At 39.7% G+C, this 16455-nt stretch overlaps 1 protein-coding gene across 1 annotated transcript in view; it reads left to right on the top strand.

Annotated features, from left to right (window-relative positions):
* ARFGEF1 (ARF guanine nucleotide exchange factor 1) overlaps positions 1 to 16455 on the top strand; it is a 265875-nt gene that overhangs the window by 159526 nt on the left and 89894 nt on the right. Inside the window, exon 10 of the mRNA XM_089654279.1 lies at positions 13609 to 13843. Within this exon, the coding sequence (XP_089510405.1) occupies positions 13609 to 13843 (235 nt within the window). The remainder of the gene's footprint in view (positions 1 to 13608; positions 13844 to 16455) is intronic.

Raw genomic sequence — 16455 nt, 5'->3', positions numbered from 1 at the left:
TTGCTTATTTTTCATATAGTTTGCATCTGTTAATTGATCACAAACATGTTAGGCATGTATTTTGTATTTTAAAAAAATAAATATATTGTGTGAATATTCATTTACATTGTCTAATATATTAAGAACCACATTGTATTTATATGACGGGCAAAATTGTTTTCTAGATATGTAATGAATAATTGTTTTGTGTTGATGGGGGGAAAAAACTGAATTGTAAAAATTACAAACAAAATTGCTGCTAAACAAACTGAAGAATTTCCTTTTCCTTTGAAAACATACTTTCTAAAAATTAAGATCGGGATCGAGTCTTAGCACTCATTTACACTGATGCGGAGTGTTAAAGTGGACCTTTCCCCTCTTTCACAAAAAATCATATAAGCATATAGCACTGCATGCTGATATGAATTCATTTTTACATTTTCTAAACATTTTTTGCTTTTAAATACAATGATTATTTTTCCACTTCTGGTTGAATGAGGCATGGATGATGTAATCAGGACCTTACAGATCCACCCTGGGAAGTTCTTGTCACATGTTCCAGGAGGCAGACCCAGAATTCTAGGAAGAGTTCCAGGAAGTAATGGGGGATTGATCCATCTATCCTTAGTGAAAATGGCCACCAAGAAAAGAATGGAGAGGAAAAGAAAAATATATTATGCAATGAATAAAATGCCTGTGTTTATCTTTAAATATCTGTTGAGAGAATACCAATACTAAACATTTCTAAAGGTACCTTTATTGTAATTTGTAATGTAAAGGTGACATTCCTCTTTAAGGCTTCTTGACACACCAAAACACACAAGAAAAGTGCCATTCAGAATGATTGTCATCACTTTGCACCAACATGCACAGCAGTAGCTTAACCAATTAGGGGCCGTCTACCACAGATATGCTGCAGCAGAGCAGCCCGGCTGTGCTCTTCTGGGTAGGGGGCACGTTTGCCGCACCGGCTGTCTAATAGTATCACAGTGCAGTATATATCACAATCTAATATTATCACAGTGCAGTGTCATTCACTACAGCACAAGCCGATCAGCAGGTCTCAGCCAATGATTCATGGTCGAAACCCGCTGAGCAAATGACAGAAGACAGCAGCAATGTGCTGTTTTTTTCCCTTGCAAAGCAGGGAGTAAAAACCGTCACATTGCTTAGTAAAAACAACACAGCACACATTACACACAATTAACATTGTTAGGCTTACAGTTAACCCTTTGACTGCCTCTAAATGTTAAGCCCTTCCCAGCCAGTGTAATTAGTATAGTGAGAGTGTATATTATTAGCACTGATCACTGTATTCGTGTCACTGGAGATTTCAGTGTCATTTAGCCGGTTCCCACCCAGCATCAGTTAGTGTCAGACAGCCTTCCGCACTATAATAGTCCCACTATAAGCAGCTGATCACCACCATTACTGGAAAAATAAATAAACATTCCAGTATATATACCGTTTGTAAATGCTTTAACTTCACACAAACCAATTAATATACACTTATCAGGATTTTTTTTGTTTTACTAAAGATGTAGCAGAATACAATTTGGACTAAATTTATGAAGAAATTAAATTTTTTTAAGTGTTTTTGTTGAATATATTTTTTTGCAAAAAGTAAAAAGTATATTTTTTTTTCATTTTTTTCATTTATATAATAAATGAAAAAACCCAGTGGTGATCAAATACCACCAAAAGAAAGCTCTATTTGTGTGAAAAAAATTATATAAATTTCATTTGGATACAGTGTTACTTGACTGCGCAATTACCAATTAAAGAAACGCAAAAAGTGGCCTGCTCATGAAGGGGGTAAAACCTTCCGGAGCTTAAGTGGTTAATACTATGAATGGAAGTTTAAAGCCGAATTAAACTCTGGAGACCAGTATCAGAAAGCACATAATTTGACAGCAAGTTCATCAGATTAGTAATAAGCACTCTATGCAGCTGTATTATTGTGCCTAATGGTTTTTGGGACTGGTTGTTTCCCCCCTTCTTCCACTGAAGCTGGCACCATCTTTAAGCCCTCATGCACACTGGACGTTTTTACAGCTGCTGTTTTTGGCTTTTGACTTTTTTTCTACAGCCAGTAAACCCCCCAGCATGTTATCCTATGTGTCCATGCGCACAGACTGTAATCAGTGTTTTTTGACTGGAAAAAAAACAGGACTAGTGGGTTTCTAGAGGAGTTTTTTAGCTGTAAAAACATTCTAAAGCTGAAAAACATGGTAAAACACCGCAAACCGATGTTTTGCATTTTTTTTTACAAAAAAAAAAAATTGGGGGGGGGGGGGTCAAAAAAAGCTCTACTAAACGCTAATGCAAAAACGCTATAAAAAGCTGAAAAACTCACATTTTAACAGGACTTTACACAGCTAACCTTACCAGCATTATCAAAACATCCCGTGTCCATGAGGGCTAAAAATCTCTTCCTTTTTCTTTCTTAAATCTGCTTCCGCTATGCACAGAAGAGAGGGGAAAACGTCATCTGAGCATAGTAACTCCAAATACTTTATTGAATCCACATTGAGGCAACTCACGTTACATGGAAAAAGTAAGCTCATTGGATGACATGCTTTGAACCGCATAGCCATGTAACCACGGCATCCGCTGATGTCACATCCGCTATCCGACAGTGAGCTCCAAGCTGGTAATGGAAGTCTTTGCGACTCTTTGCAGCATCTTTAGCCCTGTGAACACAACGGACAGCTGCGGTACTTTCCATCTGGCGGGACCTGTAGAATGGGGATTTGAGTAATGGAAATGGACACAGATGAGCTTACTTTTTCCATGTAACGTGAATTGCCTCATTGTGGATTCAATTAAGTATTTTGCATTACTATACTACGATGGCTTTTCCCCCTGTTTTGTTTATATTCCTAGAGGTTGCTTCTGCTCTCTGGATAAAGTTGCCCAGAGTGTGGTGAATGGACTATATTATTGTTTAAGACTTTCAATCTATACTGGGAACCAGGCTCTCTGGTGTGCCTGTCTTTCCCATTGTTCCGCTATGCACAGACAGCCGCTAGTAATCTTGCACATACACAGAGAACAATAGCCACACCTTGGTTTAACATCTAGCTGTCATGATGCTGTGACAGGAGTCACACAGCGACTAGAAGCCAACTGAGCATTATATGCAGAAGTGAAAATTGACTTCCATATATATATTCATCCTCAGTGATGTTGCTAGTCACATGAGGTTTCAAGAATTCAGAATAGACTCATGACCTGAGTGCCTGTGCAAACATCAGCACAGCAAGGAGCTTTTGCAGATCACAACATGACAAGTGTGCCGTGAAATTAAGATATGATATGATAAGCGCTAAAACAGTCAAAACTTTACAGGAATCAAAGTTCGATTATTAGAATAAAGTCCATAAATATGTGATATGATCCCATAAAGCCCATCAGCATGCACTATGTTTACCACACCGTGTATTTACATCTTCTGTGCCGTGATAGAAAATCTTCCAAAAATACCACCACAAATCCCCACCTCTGTGAGAAGTGCGCACTCACCATCAATCCAGTGATCTCTATTTCACTAAAGGTCAGCTAGCACTTTGGGATAATAAATATCCTCCAAATCGGTTACACCACCCTCCAGTAGATCTTCCACAATCTCTATATATCTTCAATCATCAGTCCAGAGACACCACAACATCAAGCCAGAAAAATACTATAGTGTAGTATTTTATTATGAAAGATAAACAAGGTAACACAATAATGCACTCGTATTTGTGCCCAAACTTGGCACTAATGTAAACAGCCTTGCAAATAATGGCACCGCCATACCTCCAAAGGATGGGCGTGTGTTCCACCAACAGGAAGTTCTGACCGGATGTCATGTCAACCAGAACCAGAACCAGAAGTGACGACAGCCGCAGAGCCTCATCTAGCTTCACTGACCACCTCTTCAGGAAGCTACTTCCTTGGACCTTATTGGATCATCTCACATATTTACGGACTTTATTCTAATAATGGAACTTTGATTCCTGTAGAGTTTTGATTGTGTTAGCACCTCACATTTCTTTTTTTAATTCCCAATAGGAGTGATTATTTAATTTTCACTTTAAGGAGGGCAGCTTCACATTTTGTTTTTATTTCGAAGCAGGTAAATTTTAGATATAATTTGTTAAACAATGTGCTGTGATTGTGTGATAATTTGCTCATGCGTAAGTGACATGAAAGGGAAAATAAACTGGATAATCTCTCTTGTAGGGTGGGTATAGGCTTAGACTTGCAAATGCAGGAAAGTTGCTTGAGTTTATTTAATCTTTAAGGTAGTTTAGTCTCCAAAAATCTCTCTATATTAAATCTTCTTTGCCTCCAAAGCTCATGGTTTAATTTTTTATACATATCAGTGAATTATTTACCAATCTGTCCTGCATACCTTGTGGATCTGTGGCAGAGATATTAATTGAAGTTTACAGCTTTATTTTTATGCCATCTGTGTCCTGTTGGATGGATTCCCTTCACTCCCTGTCCTCTAAACCCAACAGTAAAAGAAGATCTTCAAAATTAAGGAAATCCTGACTTAGAAACTTGTCACCAGGAATATTTCACCTCTGTTCCTCTTCCAGTACTTAAAATGTTGGCCTTTACCTTACTTTCAATCCTAAAGAGAATAGTTTCCAGGACTAATAGAATGAATCACCTCAATGGGGACACAGACAATAATAAAAATCCGATGGATGTTCTAACCCTTATTCATTCTATAAAAAAACTAACAAATGGGGTTAAATACACTTTAAATCTTCATTAAGTCAAGAAATGCCCATAATTGAAATAAGCTTTAGTCCTCATGCACACTGGGCATTTTAAAAACGCCGGTAGCGTTAGCTGTATAAAGTCACATTAAGAAAGCGAGTTTTTCCAAATTTTTTTTAGCATTTTTGCATTAGCGTTTAGCTGCATTTTTTCCAAAAAACCATAAATAACATTTTGGCTTAAAAAAAACCCCAAAAATGCTGGTTTGCCCTGTTTTGCCTTGTTTACCAGCATTAAAACCCTTTTACAGCTGAAAAAAACTCCTCTAGAAACCCACTTGTCCTGTTGACCCCATATCTCTCCATAAAGAGGACCTGTCACTAATTATTTCTATCACAAGGGATTCATGCATTTCTTGTGATAAGAATAAAAGTGATTACATTTTTTTTAAAGGGACAGTGCAAAAAAACAAACAAAAACATTAAATAAAAAAAAAAAAAAGTTTAAAGTGCCCCCGTCCCCTCGTGCTCGCACGTAGTGGTGAACGCATACGTAGGCCATGCCCACATTTGTAAATGGTGTTCAAACCACACACGTGAGGTATGGCCACAAACATCAGAGCAAGAGCGATAATTCTTGCACTAGACCTCCTCTATAACTTTACTTCTAACCTGTATCACCCATGGAGATTTTTAAGTACCGCATGTTTCACACCATTCCACGAGCGTGTGCAATTTTAAAGCATGACATATTGAGTATCTATTTACTCACCATAACATCCTCTTTCATATTTTACAAAACAATTGGGGTATATATTATTTTTTTTTTATCAAAGTGTATTTTTTTCCAAAAAATATATATTCATTTTTAAAAACTGCATTTCAGTATTCGGCCAAGTGCATTTTGTTTTTTCGTTTTCGGTACCAGAATTTTCATTTCGGTTCACCACTACTTCACAGATATGTCTTTGGATTCTTTGAGCAGTGAGATCTTCCCTCTGACTCTGTTTCTGTCCACGTAGTGGTTTTAGATGTTTCAGCTCCTCCTATCCAATAATAATAAAACCAAAGAGGTAGAGTGGGACCCCCATGTAAAGACCACAATAGGTGTTTAAACCCTGGAGTTCATCTGCAGATATCTCAATGATCTCCACATGAGATATAACAAAATGTCAGGTGTTTTAACTGAAACATCAAAAACCTCAAATAGCAGATTTTGGTGATTAACCCTTTAAAGCCAACTTATTGTCCACTGTGACTCCCTCCCACACTCTTTAAAAGGAATAAAAGGTTACAGTAGTAATGACATACCTATGCTACAAAAATTGCCACTTTGGAAACAGTTTGCTAAAGGTTACATGAGCAAATGTCTGGGCATATGTCATGTAATCATTGAACAAGGTATTTACGCCACTCTGGTAATGGTGTATATGTTAGAACATTTAGAATTCGAACATTAACACAAGTGGATAGCATCAGACTGAAGGAACTCTCCACTCCAAGCAGCTACTCCCCAATGTGACTTGAACCCCGGATGCAAGAGACAAACTGAGCTGTTCACCCTCTTTAATCAGGAATAGAAAGAAAAGCCACTGCACCCCAGATCCGATCATAAACATCCACGTTTATTGTACAAACCAGCCACAAACATGACAAAAGGCAGTCCTCTCCTTAGGACTGCCCGCTCTAAGCCTCGGGTCACACATAGGCATGCTGAAACCACTCTGTTTTCTTGTGTGATTCAGGAATGCGTTTCTGATTGAATGGCATTGCGACTTTAATAGAGGTGCAATCTTGAATCTGCCTTTTTCATAGGAATTTCATGTGCACAGAGTTAGCTTCCTTCCATCCTCTTATATGCAAGAACACTTATGGATTGCATCGCTGTCTGAACACTTATCTTCGACTCTCACTAAACTCTGAGGCTTGCGATTTTGGAACGCATTGCTCCAAACTCTCACAGGACCCTTTTTGCAGCTGCACTCAAAACGCCTTGTGTGTAGCTCACATGTACGTATGTGAACCAACTGCATAGGAACACACTCTGTTTGCCTTTGTCATGCAAATCAGCGTCGTTCAAAATGCATCCCGATTCTCATATGTGTGAGCCAGTGCATTTCACCCAATTAAGGTTTAGTCATAGAGATTGGCGCATGTGCATCATTGTTTTGGCTCATGCGGTCAGACATTTTTAGAAACCATCACAGCACTTATAGTGTGATTTGGTGCAGCTGCTGCAACACTACCTAGAACTCGTCGTATAAGATCGTTACTTGGGAGCAGAAAATAGGGCAATATTTATACCACAAAACTGACGTATTTCCCTTTTAGTTCCCCCTGGTTACCTGATGAGAAACTAGTGCCTACAGGTGGTGTCTGATTTTCATTGATCACATAGAACAACAGCCAAGATGGTATGAAGAGTACATATGTCAATTAAACCATTCAAAGTGTATTATGTAAAGGGTTCCAGATCACTTTAAGGCTAGGTTCACACTAGCTTTGTCAGCAGGCATCAAACAGGCATTTGGGAAGCATTTTTAACGCTTCTCAAACGCCTATGAAAATTCTGCACATGGCAACACACAGTGCTGTGCACACTGAAGCGTTAGCGTCACGGCAAAACTGACGCCTCATGTCCAGTCAGGCAGAGTTCAAGCCTCCCATTCAAGTCACACCAACAGGAAGAATCCATGAACTACCACAGCACTCAACAGTGCCATGGAAGTTCATTGCAAGCCACAAACTGACAGCCACAAAGGCTATTGGAACTTGTAGTTTGCCATTCACAGAATTCAAGTCTATGGTGACACTCCTCTAACGTCTGGCAGGCGTTTGCGAAGTGTTAACACCATTTAACTTCATTATAGGCATTTGTGGTGCGGATTTAACTGTTGACAAACGCACATAGGGTGTTTGCGGAGCATTAAAAACGTTTCCCAAACACCTGTCTAACGCTATAGGGGCGTTTGGCAAGAGTTAAAAATAAGTGTGAACGAGCCCCAACACATGCATACGTATGCATTTTTTTTTTTTTTTTTTTGTTTCAAGCTGACTTGCAGTTTATTCACAGGAAAAAAAAAGAGGGTTTGGTACACAAGCAGCTAATTTCACATTTACTTCAACATGGCTTGGTACAAAAGTTTAAAGTAAAATTGTAGCCCCCCTACAAACACTTTATTAGGTACACCTGTTCAATTGCTAGGTAACACAGATTGCTAATCAGCCAATCACATGGCAGCAACTCAATGCATTTAGGCATTTAGACGTGGTGAAGACGACTTGCTGAAGTTCAAACCGAGCATCAGAATGGGGAAGAAAAGGGATTTAGGTGACTTTGAATGTGACATGGTTGTTGGTGCCAGATGGGCTGGTCTTAGTATTTCAAAAACTGCTGATCTACTGGGATTTTTACATACAACCATCTCTAGGGTTTACGGAGAATGGTGCAAAAAAAATAAAATATCCAGTGAGCGGCAGTTGTATGGATGACAATGCTTTGTTGATGTCAGAGGAGAATGGGCAGACTGGTTGCTGTGCCATTCAGATGGTTGGGTCAGAATTTTACGTAAATTACATGAAAGCATGGATCCATCCTGCCTTGAATCAATGGTTCAGGCTGGTGGTGTAATGGTGGGGGGATATTTTTCTGACACTAGCAAGGTATACCTAATAAAGTGGCCGGAGAGTGTATTTGTGTGCAGCATCTTGCTTAGGCTTGTGCAGAAACTTGCAGTTTGTGTTTTACTACTAAAGCTTTTCTCTGGAAAGAAAAACATGATAAAAACAAAAAACAGGCATGTAATGGATTTTATTACAATGCATTATTCATATACTTCGAATAATAACCATTTTATAGACAGAGGTACCATAAAAGATTCACATTAAATGGCTCAAATCTCAGGATGTGTTCTTCCTGCATTTAAATAATCAATTGACAATCCCTGCAGCAGGTGGATATAATGAAGGGAAAATTAAATCTTTTAAAGGATAAGGTCACCTTTTAACAAAAAATAATAAATGTACATTTTTTCGCAGGTAAAGCAATGTACATTTACTACTTTTTGTTTTAGGACCCTGGAAAGCATTGCAGCAGCAATCGGTAGATCGCTGGAGCAGTGCAAGTCTGCAATCTGTAATCTGTCTGCTGGTACCTCGTTTTACGACGACAGGAAGAATCCGTGAACTACCACAGCACTCAACAGTGCCATGGAAGTTCATTGAGAGCCACAAACTGACAGCCACAAAGGCTATTGGAACTTGTAGTTTGCCATTCACAGAACTCTGTGAATAAATGATGCATCTGGCAGGCGGAGCCCCGTATGGCAGGGGTTTTTTTTTCTCTTTTTTAATTGGGACAGCTAACGGGGGGAAATGATCCCCACTAGCTGTCACAACAGGGGGTGTGGGGGCCAGTCCTACAGTAACATGTTACACCCTGAATATGGGTGTAACATGTTACGAAAGGTGACCTTATCCTTTTTAATATTTTTTTTTTCTTCTTTATTATTATTATTATATAAAATACCTGTGAAAAATACACCAGTGAAAGCATCCTAGATTCCTATCCAAGAGTTGGGCGAAATAAGAAATCACAGCTTGTGTCATGCTGCAGCTTTCAGTAATGCTGGCTTCACATATGTGCAGGGCCAGTTTGCAGCGTGATTTCAAGCCTCGTCCGCTGCAACTTAATTTAGCGGATCAGGTGCAAATTGTTAGTGTATGAAATTGGAAATTGCACCTAAACCGTCCTGAAAATCATACTGGATTCTTTTTGAAATCGCACTGTAGCCTTTTGGTTCATGCAAATCGGATGCGGTTCAAAACGCATCCAATTTGCATGTATGTGAACTGGGGCTGTTTCCTTTATTACAGGTACTTACGTAGCGCCATCAATTTACGCAGCGCTTTACATATATGTTGTACATTCACATCAGTCCCTAACCCTCAAGGGGTGTACAAACTAGGGTGCCTTTTAAAAAGAAGTCTTACTGCTGAGAACAGATTTCATTAAAACTGTGACAGCTTGAAATAAAGCTCATTCTCTGTTCCTGGGCTGGCTAGGTACATGAGTCACAATCTAGGTGACCCGCAGATCTCCAATAAGCACATTGTGTATTCAGTAAATCCAAAAAAAAAAAAAAAGAAGCTGTTTAGCCTTACCACTACTTTGACTAGGACACTTTCATTTGAGGCTGTTTATTTGATTGAGTGACAGAATAAAATGGAATTCGAACAGGCAACTATTAGGAGTCCATGCTGACTTAGAAACACGCCGTGTCTTATACAGCGCACACTCCTGTGAAAAGGAGGGAAGTGAATAAGTGAGCGTGTCATTAAAGAACTATTGAGCCCTAAAGAAACACATTTTATTATATCGCAGCTTACCAATTCTTAGATGTGATGGCTGCATTAGTTTCCTTTTCTCAGGCTTTCTTTCTTGTATTTTCATATGGAGATCAGCCAGTCTGTTGTTTTTCAACTGAAAAGCTCTCTTGCAGTTACAGGAATGAGACAGACCATTTAACTGGCAGTTGTTTTAAAATGAGTAAATAATGATCACTCGGCACACCCTAAAAAATAAATCACTACAATCCTCCCTAAAGAAAAGTAACACTTTCACCCTTGAAAGCAGATACAATGATAAACCTTTTCCTTCACCTATATTCCAAAATCCATATAAAATCACTAATCTCCATATACCCTATTTCAGTCAAATCAAATAAATGCTGCAAAATATACAAAAAATATATAATAACATAAATAAAATAAAAATTCAAATAAAAAAAATAAAATAATAATATCCAAAAGTAATGAAAAGTCCAATCAATCAATAGTCCACCAAAAATATCTCAATCCAGTGTGTTAAATTTCCAATTTTCATTCCAAACCTTGTGATACCTCGAAAAAATAAAGCTACAATAGTGTATTACCTTATACAAATATGTACAAGGTAATACACTGTTGTAGCTTTATTTTTGGACATTATTATTTTATTTATGTTGTTATATATTTTTTGTATATTTTGGAGCATTTATTTGATTTGACTGGAATAGGGTATATCGAGATTAGTGATTTTATATGGATTTTGGAATATAGGTGCTTAAAATGATCCACTGTTGTTTATGTAAACCCTTTAGGGCTCGTTCACACCATGGTGCAGAGACATCAGTTTTTCTGCACGCATTCTGCAAAGGCACTACAAAATCAATTATGTGCCCTGTTCACAACACAACATTAGTATCACTTGCAGATTTTTTTTCTGCACAGGAATCTGCAACATGTATAAAATTAATTGAAGCGTACATGAAAACTGATATAAACTGTCTCTGCAAGTGAAATCTGCACATCAGTTTCTATCAGTTTTAATGTATGTATGGTGTGAATGAGCCCTTATCCTAAAGGAAAAAAGCTTTTTGCAGTAACTGATTATAAAGTATTAGCTGGAGTTCAGCTTCAGTTTGTTCCTGTATTTAAATCTGCTAGTACATCTAACACTCCCCTGCCCTCAGACTGACAATGCTGCTGTCCAAAGGTGCCCCTTTGCTCCATCATCCAGAATGGTGGCACTCTAATATAGGATGTGTGTTGCTGGCAAGATCATCAGGTGAAAACAGAGGGACAAAAGCTTAAAACAAAGAAAACTAATGCAGCCTTCAACATCTAATGTTTTGTAAGCTGCAATCATTACGTTTTGGGTTAATACCATTTTCAACTTTATTCTAATTGCCTGATATTCCAAAATGTAAATAAAAAATTGCATGTTTTTCTCTAAAGCTGACTAAAATTGATGGAAAAATGGTAGAAGTCAGTATAGCTTAAATAATGTGTGATAGTTTTGTAGCAGGGTAATGTCCTTATTTCAGAATTTTTCAGAAATTTTTCTGGCCCTAACCTGCCAACTGCCCCTCATTTGGAACCTTTCTTCCCTCTAAGTGTTCTTTGGTCTATTGTGTTGACCTCAATAAAATGTATGATTTAAAGAAAAATTATAGGTAGGCTTTTTTTTTTTTAAACAAAGTTGCATTGGTCTATCTTGAGCCATCGTAACTATGCATATACCATACATGTGGGATCACTCTAGAAGCTGGAAATCACTATAGTAGCCACTGCTACTCCAGTAGTTTCTGGGTCCCATGGCAATCGGCTGCCCTGCTGCATTCTGAACGCAGGAGGTCAGAATTGAATTGTAGTGTTTTGCAGCATGTTCTATTTTTGAATTTGTTATTGGATTGAACCCACATAAAGTAATACTACCTAACACAGCCCAGTGCACAAGGTTTAAATGAGTATGGGTGAGATTCGAGTTTGGGGCGATGTATGATTTGCCCCAAAAGTTTGCTGTTCGCAGACTAAGCAAACTAAATGGGCACATTTATTCATGTTCGCCCACCCAAAACCCCTTCTGCTGTCGCCACTAATTGTCAGCTCAACACTCTGCAAGCCACAAACATTTCTAAGATACAAGTGGCTGTACAACATCTTTGGTGGTTAGGATCATTATGTACAGGTCTTCGTGCTCCTGTGTCAGTGGATTGGCATTCATTAATGGGTGAACGCTGATCCTATATCAACATGATTGACAATAGACTTATACCATGGGAATTTTTGTTAAGACTTTTTTCTTTACAGTGTGTGTTTATGTACTGTTTTGTGTGTGAATGCATAAGCAGGAATTTGTACCCCTACTCATTCATATGGGGGGGCAGATATCTGGGGGATTTTAGATTCCGATAAATCCTACCCCGCAAACCCTTCCAAGCTACCATTCAGGGTTTTGGGGAAGAAGCCCTTGTCCCACACGGTGGTTAATAAAATGTGATTCATCCGACTAGTCCACCTTCTTCCATTCTGTGCTCACAGAACCATGCCCATTTTAGGCACTTTTATCTGTGGGCACAGATCAGCATGAGCATCCTGACCGGTCTGCAGCTACACAGCCCTATACACAACAAACTGTGATGCGCTGTGTTGACACCTTTCTATCCGAACCAGCATGAACCTTTTTTAATAATCTAAGCTTTAGTAGCCCTTCTGTTGGGTTCGACTAGATGGGCCAGCCTATGTCCCCCACATGCATAAGTGAGCCTTGTCCACCCTTGACCTTGTCACCATTTCACTGGTTTTCCTTCTTTGGACTACTTTTGGTAGGTCCTGAACACTTTAGTCTTGAAACATCGCACAGGAGCTTTAGAGATGCTCTGACCCAGCTGTCTAGCCCATTTGTTTCTGCTTTCACCTTTAGGGACATGTTCACTTGCTGCCTAATATATCCCACTTACTTTCAGATGCCATTGTAACAAGATAATCCATGTTATTCACTTTACCTGTCAGTGGTCATAATGTTGTGGCTTACCTGTGTATGTGATCAGTGATGCTCCGGCTGCTTTGTAAACAACCAGAAGTAGACAATAGTGGCAAATTTATATATTTTTTCTTTCTAGAACTTTTACATTCTGAGCTTTTCCTGAACACTGCTGAAATGCAATTGGAAACCTACATAATACAGCAGAAATGTCAGAACGTCGAACTCAAAATATGTTTATTTTCAACAACATGCCTGATAATCTTGTTTCTTTTTTCTCTCTTGCATTGTTTTCTTCACATTGCTTATTTTCTATCTATGGTTGAAGACGCTTAGGGAATGCAGGTGTCATAGCTCTTAGAAAGTGTGGAAGTAATATTCATAACCTAAATTAAATTGCCGGTTTTATACTGTGTTGTACTGCACTGGAACAGTCTCTTTAGTTATTCCCTTGCAAGTACAGTGCATGATAAAGTTGGTTAGTGTTATAAATTTCTTCCTTGGAGACCTATATGTTTTTAGTAACCAGAAGATGTGTCCGCCGTGTATAATTTCCTTCCTTGTATTATACAGATATGATAATCCAGTCTTTTTTATATTTCTTCCTAGGTCCCATGAGTTACGCTCAAAGGTTCTGTCGCTGCAGCTGCTCTTGTCTATCCTGCAGAACGCCGGTCCTGTCTTCAAGACCAACGAAATGTTTATAAATGCCATCAAGCAGTACCTCTGCGTCGCATTGTCTAAAAATGGGGTTTCGTCCGTCCCTGAGGTCTTTGAGCTTTCGCTTTCCATTTTTTTGACATTGCTATCAAATTTCAAGTTACATCTAAAGATGCAGATTGAGGTATATTTTACTGTTCTCAAGGCTTCTGTAACTTTTTGAAACTTCCAAAGGGCCTTTTAAATGAAATGACAAAAAAAGATAAACACCTTCACCAATATAGTGCATGGAGAAAACCTGTCCCTTGGTGTGGCTGTGTCCTCACCACCGCTGGTTTCACCGCCTGTCTTCTCTTCCTGGTGCCAGCAGCTTCAGTGTAGGCACCCGACTGTGACAGCTTGCGGCTTCGGGTGCCCACTGTGCATGCACAAGAAGCCCTGCGCTTTGTGAATGGCCCTGTAGTCTTCTAGGACTTGTCACATGTCCCAGAACACTACAGGGAGGAGGACAACATCCGCTTCGATTGTGATTGTGAAGTGTTTGTAAAACTTGATTTTATTTAAATAAAAATAACAAACATATAATTCTTACCTGCCCTGTGCAATGGTTTTGCAGAGAGCAGTCCTGATCCGCCTGTTCTCTGGTCCACCACCAGTGCTCCTGGCTCCTGCCTAGTGCCACCAGAGCAAGCAGTTTGCCATTCACACACAGAGCTGTGGCTCGGCCCCGCCCCTCTCCTATCATTCAGTGCTCGGGGGTGTCTCCATATGAAGCCGATTCCTATTGTGGCACTGCTGCAGGCTCAATCCTGAGTTGTGCTGCCTGTGTCTATAGACACAGACAGCGAGGCGCATCCCAGCCCTCACTCTTGGTGCATGGATACCAAGAGCTCATTACCCAGGAAAGTAAGTAGACCTGCAAGTGGGGGAATGGGGGGGGTGTTAGGGTGTAGGCTGTGTGTTCACCTTTTCATTTTTTTTTTGAAAAGGTGAAATTATTTTTTTAGGAAGAAGACATTTTGCGCCTTCTTATGTCTATTGTAAGGTGGTTGGAAAAAATAAACAGGTTCTGTTTAACCTGAACCCCATCTCCACCCCTGTATTGGATGCGACAGGTGGCAGACAACACACAGTGAGTTGGGATTTCAGTCAACCTGCATTTGTCTAAAGCTGAAATTTTGGCTTGTATTGACAAACCAGTTAAACACTATTGACCCATAGACACAGACACAGTTAAAACATAAACCACTCTAAAAAAATACAGCATTGTATAGTATATTTATCATACTCTCTTTAGAGCTACAGGAACAATCTGTAGATATAGCGCCAGGAAATACAGGCATTCAATATACCTTTTAGTGTTGAGTGCTGAAAATTGTAGTGACACTGCTGTAAAATATATTTTTAATACCTTTTTTATGTTTTGCTCATGTCAATTAAATTACAGAATTGCTTGTGAAGTAATTGTATTACCGTATTTTTCGCTCCATAAGACGCACCTGACCATAAGACGCACCCTAGGTTTTAGAGGCAGAAAACAGGAAAAAAAAAATTCTGAACTAATGGACTGCAGACATAGTAGAGGAGATGACCAGAGACTGCGGACAGCACAGGGATGACCAGAGACTGCGGACAGCACAGGGATGACCAGAGACTGCGGACAGCACAGGGATGACCAGAGACTGCGGACAGCACAGGGATGACCAGAGACTGCGGACAGCACAGGGATGACCAGAGACTGCGGACAGCACAGGGATGACCAGAGACTGCGGACAGCACAGGGATGACCAGAGACTGCGGACAGTACAGATGACTGCTGACCTTTGGGGAGGGAGGGGGAGCGGGTACCTGAATTTGACAGGTACCCGCTCTTACTTCCGCAGAGTTTTTTTTTTATCTTACCTGTTCCTCTACCCAGCTGCGCGCTGTCTTCCCGGCTTCTGTAGTGTGGGCGCTCGTCGGACAGCTGGATGCCCAGTGCGCATGCGCGAGAAGCGCTGCGCTTTGTGATTGGTCCGGCGGCTTCTGGGATCTGTCATGTGTCCCAGGTACCGCCTTACCATTCACAAAGACCACTGCTTCTTGCGCATGCGCACTTGGGACCCGGCTGTCACGCACACTACAGAAGCCGGGAAGACAGCGCGCCGCTGGATAGAGGGACAGGTAAGGTCCCACTGCAGAGCTGAGCGGCCGGTCCGGTATTCTGACACGGCGGCGGTGGAAATACCGGACCGGCCGCTCTATATTCGCTCCATAAGACGCACTGACATTTTCCCCCCTTTTTTTGGGGAAAAAAAGTGCGTCTTATGGAGCGAAAAATACGGTACATCAGTTTTTTTTTGTAAAGCCTATGTTTTTTTTTCTTTTTTTTTTAAATGGGATTAAAGTTGAATGTCATGATTTTCCTAAACTCGTTGATGCAAATGAGTTTTCTTTTGATAAGATTTATTGAAGAATATGTTATTTTGGATTTTTTAGAAAAGAGATTTTTTTTTAATTGGATGTGTTGTAGTGGTGAGCAATTTTACAAATATACAGCTGACTTCCTGTCCAGTAATTCCACACATGAAATAACCAAATGTCAACTTGCTTGCTTTTATTAATGCTCTAAATGTCAATTTGCTTGCTCTTATTAATGCACTGACTGCCCCAAAGCAATGGACTGAAGTGCAAAGTTATGTAAATGTCACATACCTCAATTTCTGTTCAAGTGTGGTACTTGGATACATAGTTATGAAGGTTGAGTGTAGCTCTTTTACATAACTCACCTTTAGGAAAAGCTTCCTCATATTAAGT

Source organism: Staurois parvus, unplaced genomic scaffold (genome assembly GCF_062004578.1).
Source record: "Staurois parvus isolate SC_StPar_1 unplaced genomic scaffold, SC_StPar_1.0 ptg000748l, whole genome shotgun sequence".
Classification (NCBI taxonomy): domain Eukaryota; kingdom Metazoa; phylum Chordata; class Amphibia; order Anura; family Ranidae; genus Staurois; species Staurois parvus.
This window is presented reverse-complemented; position numbering and strand designations above follow the sequence as displayed.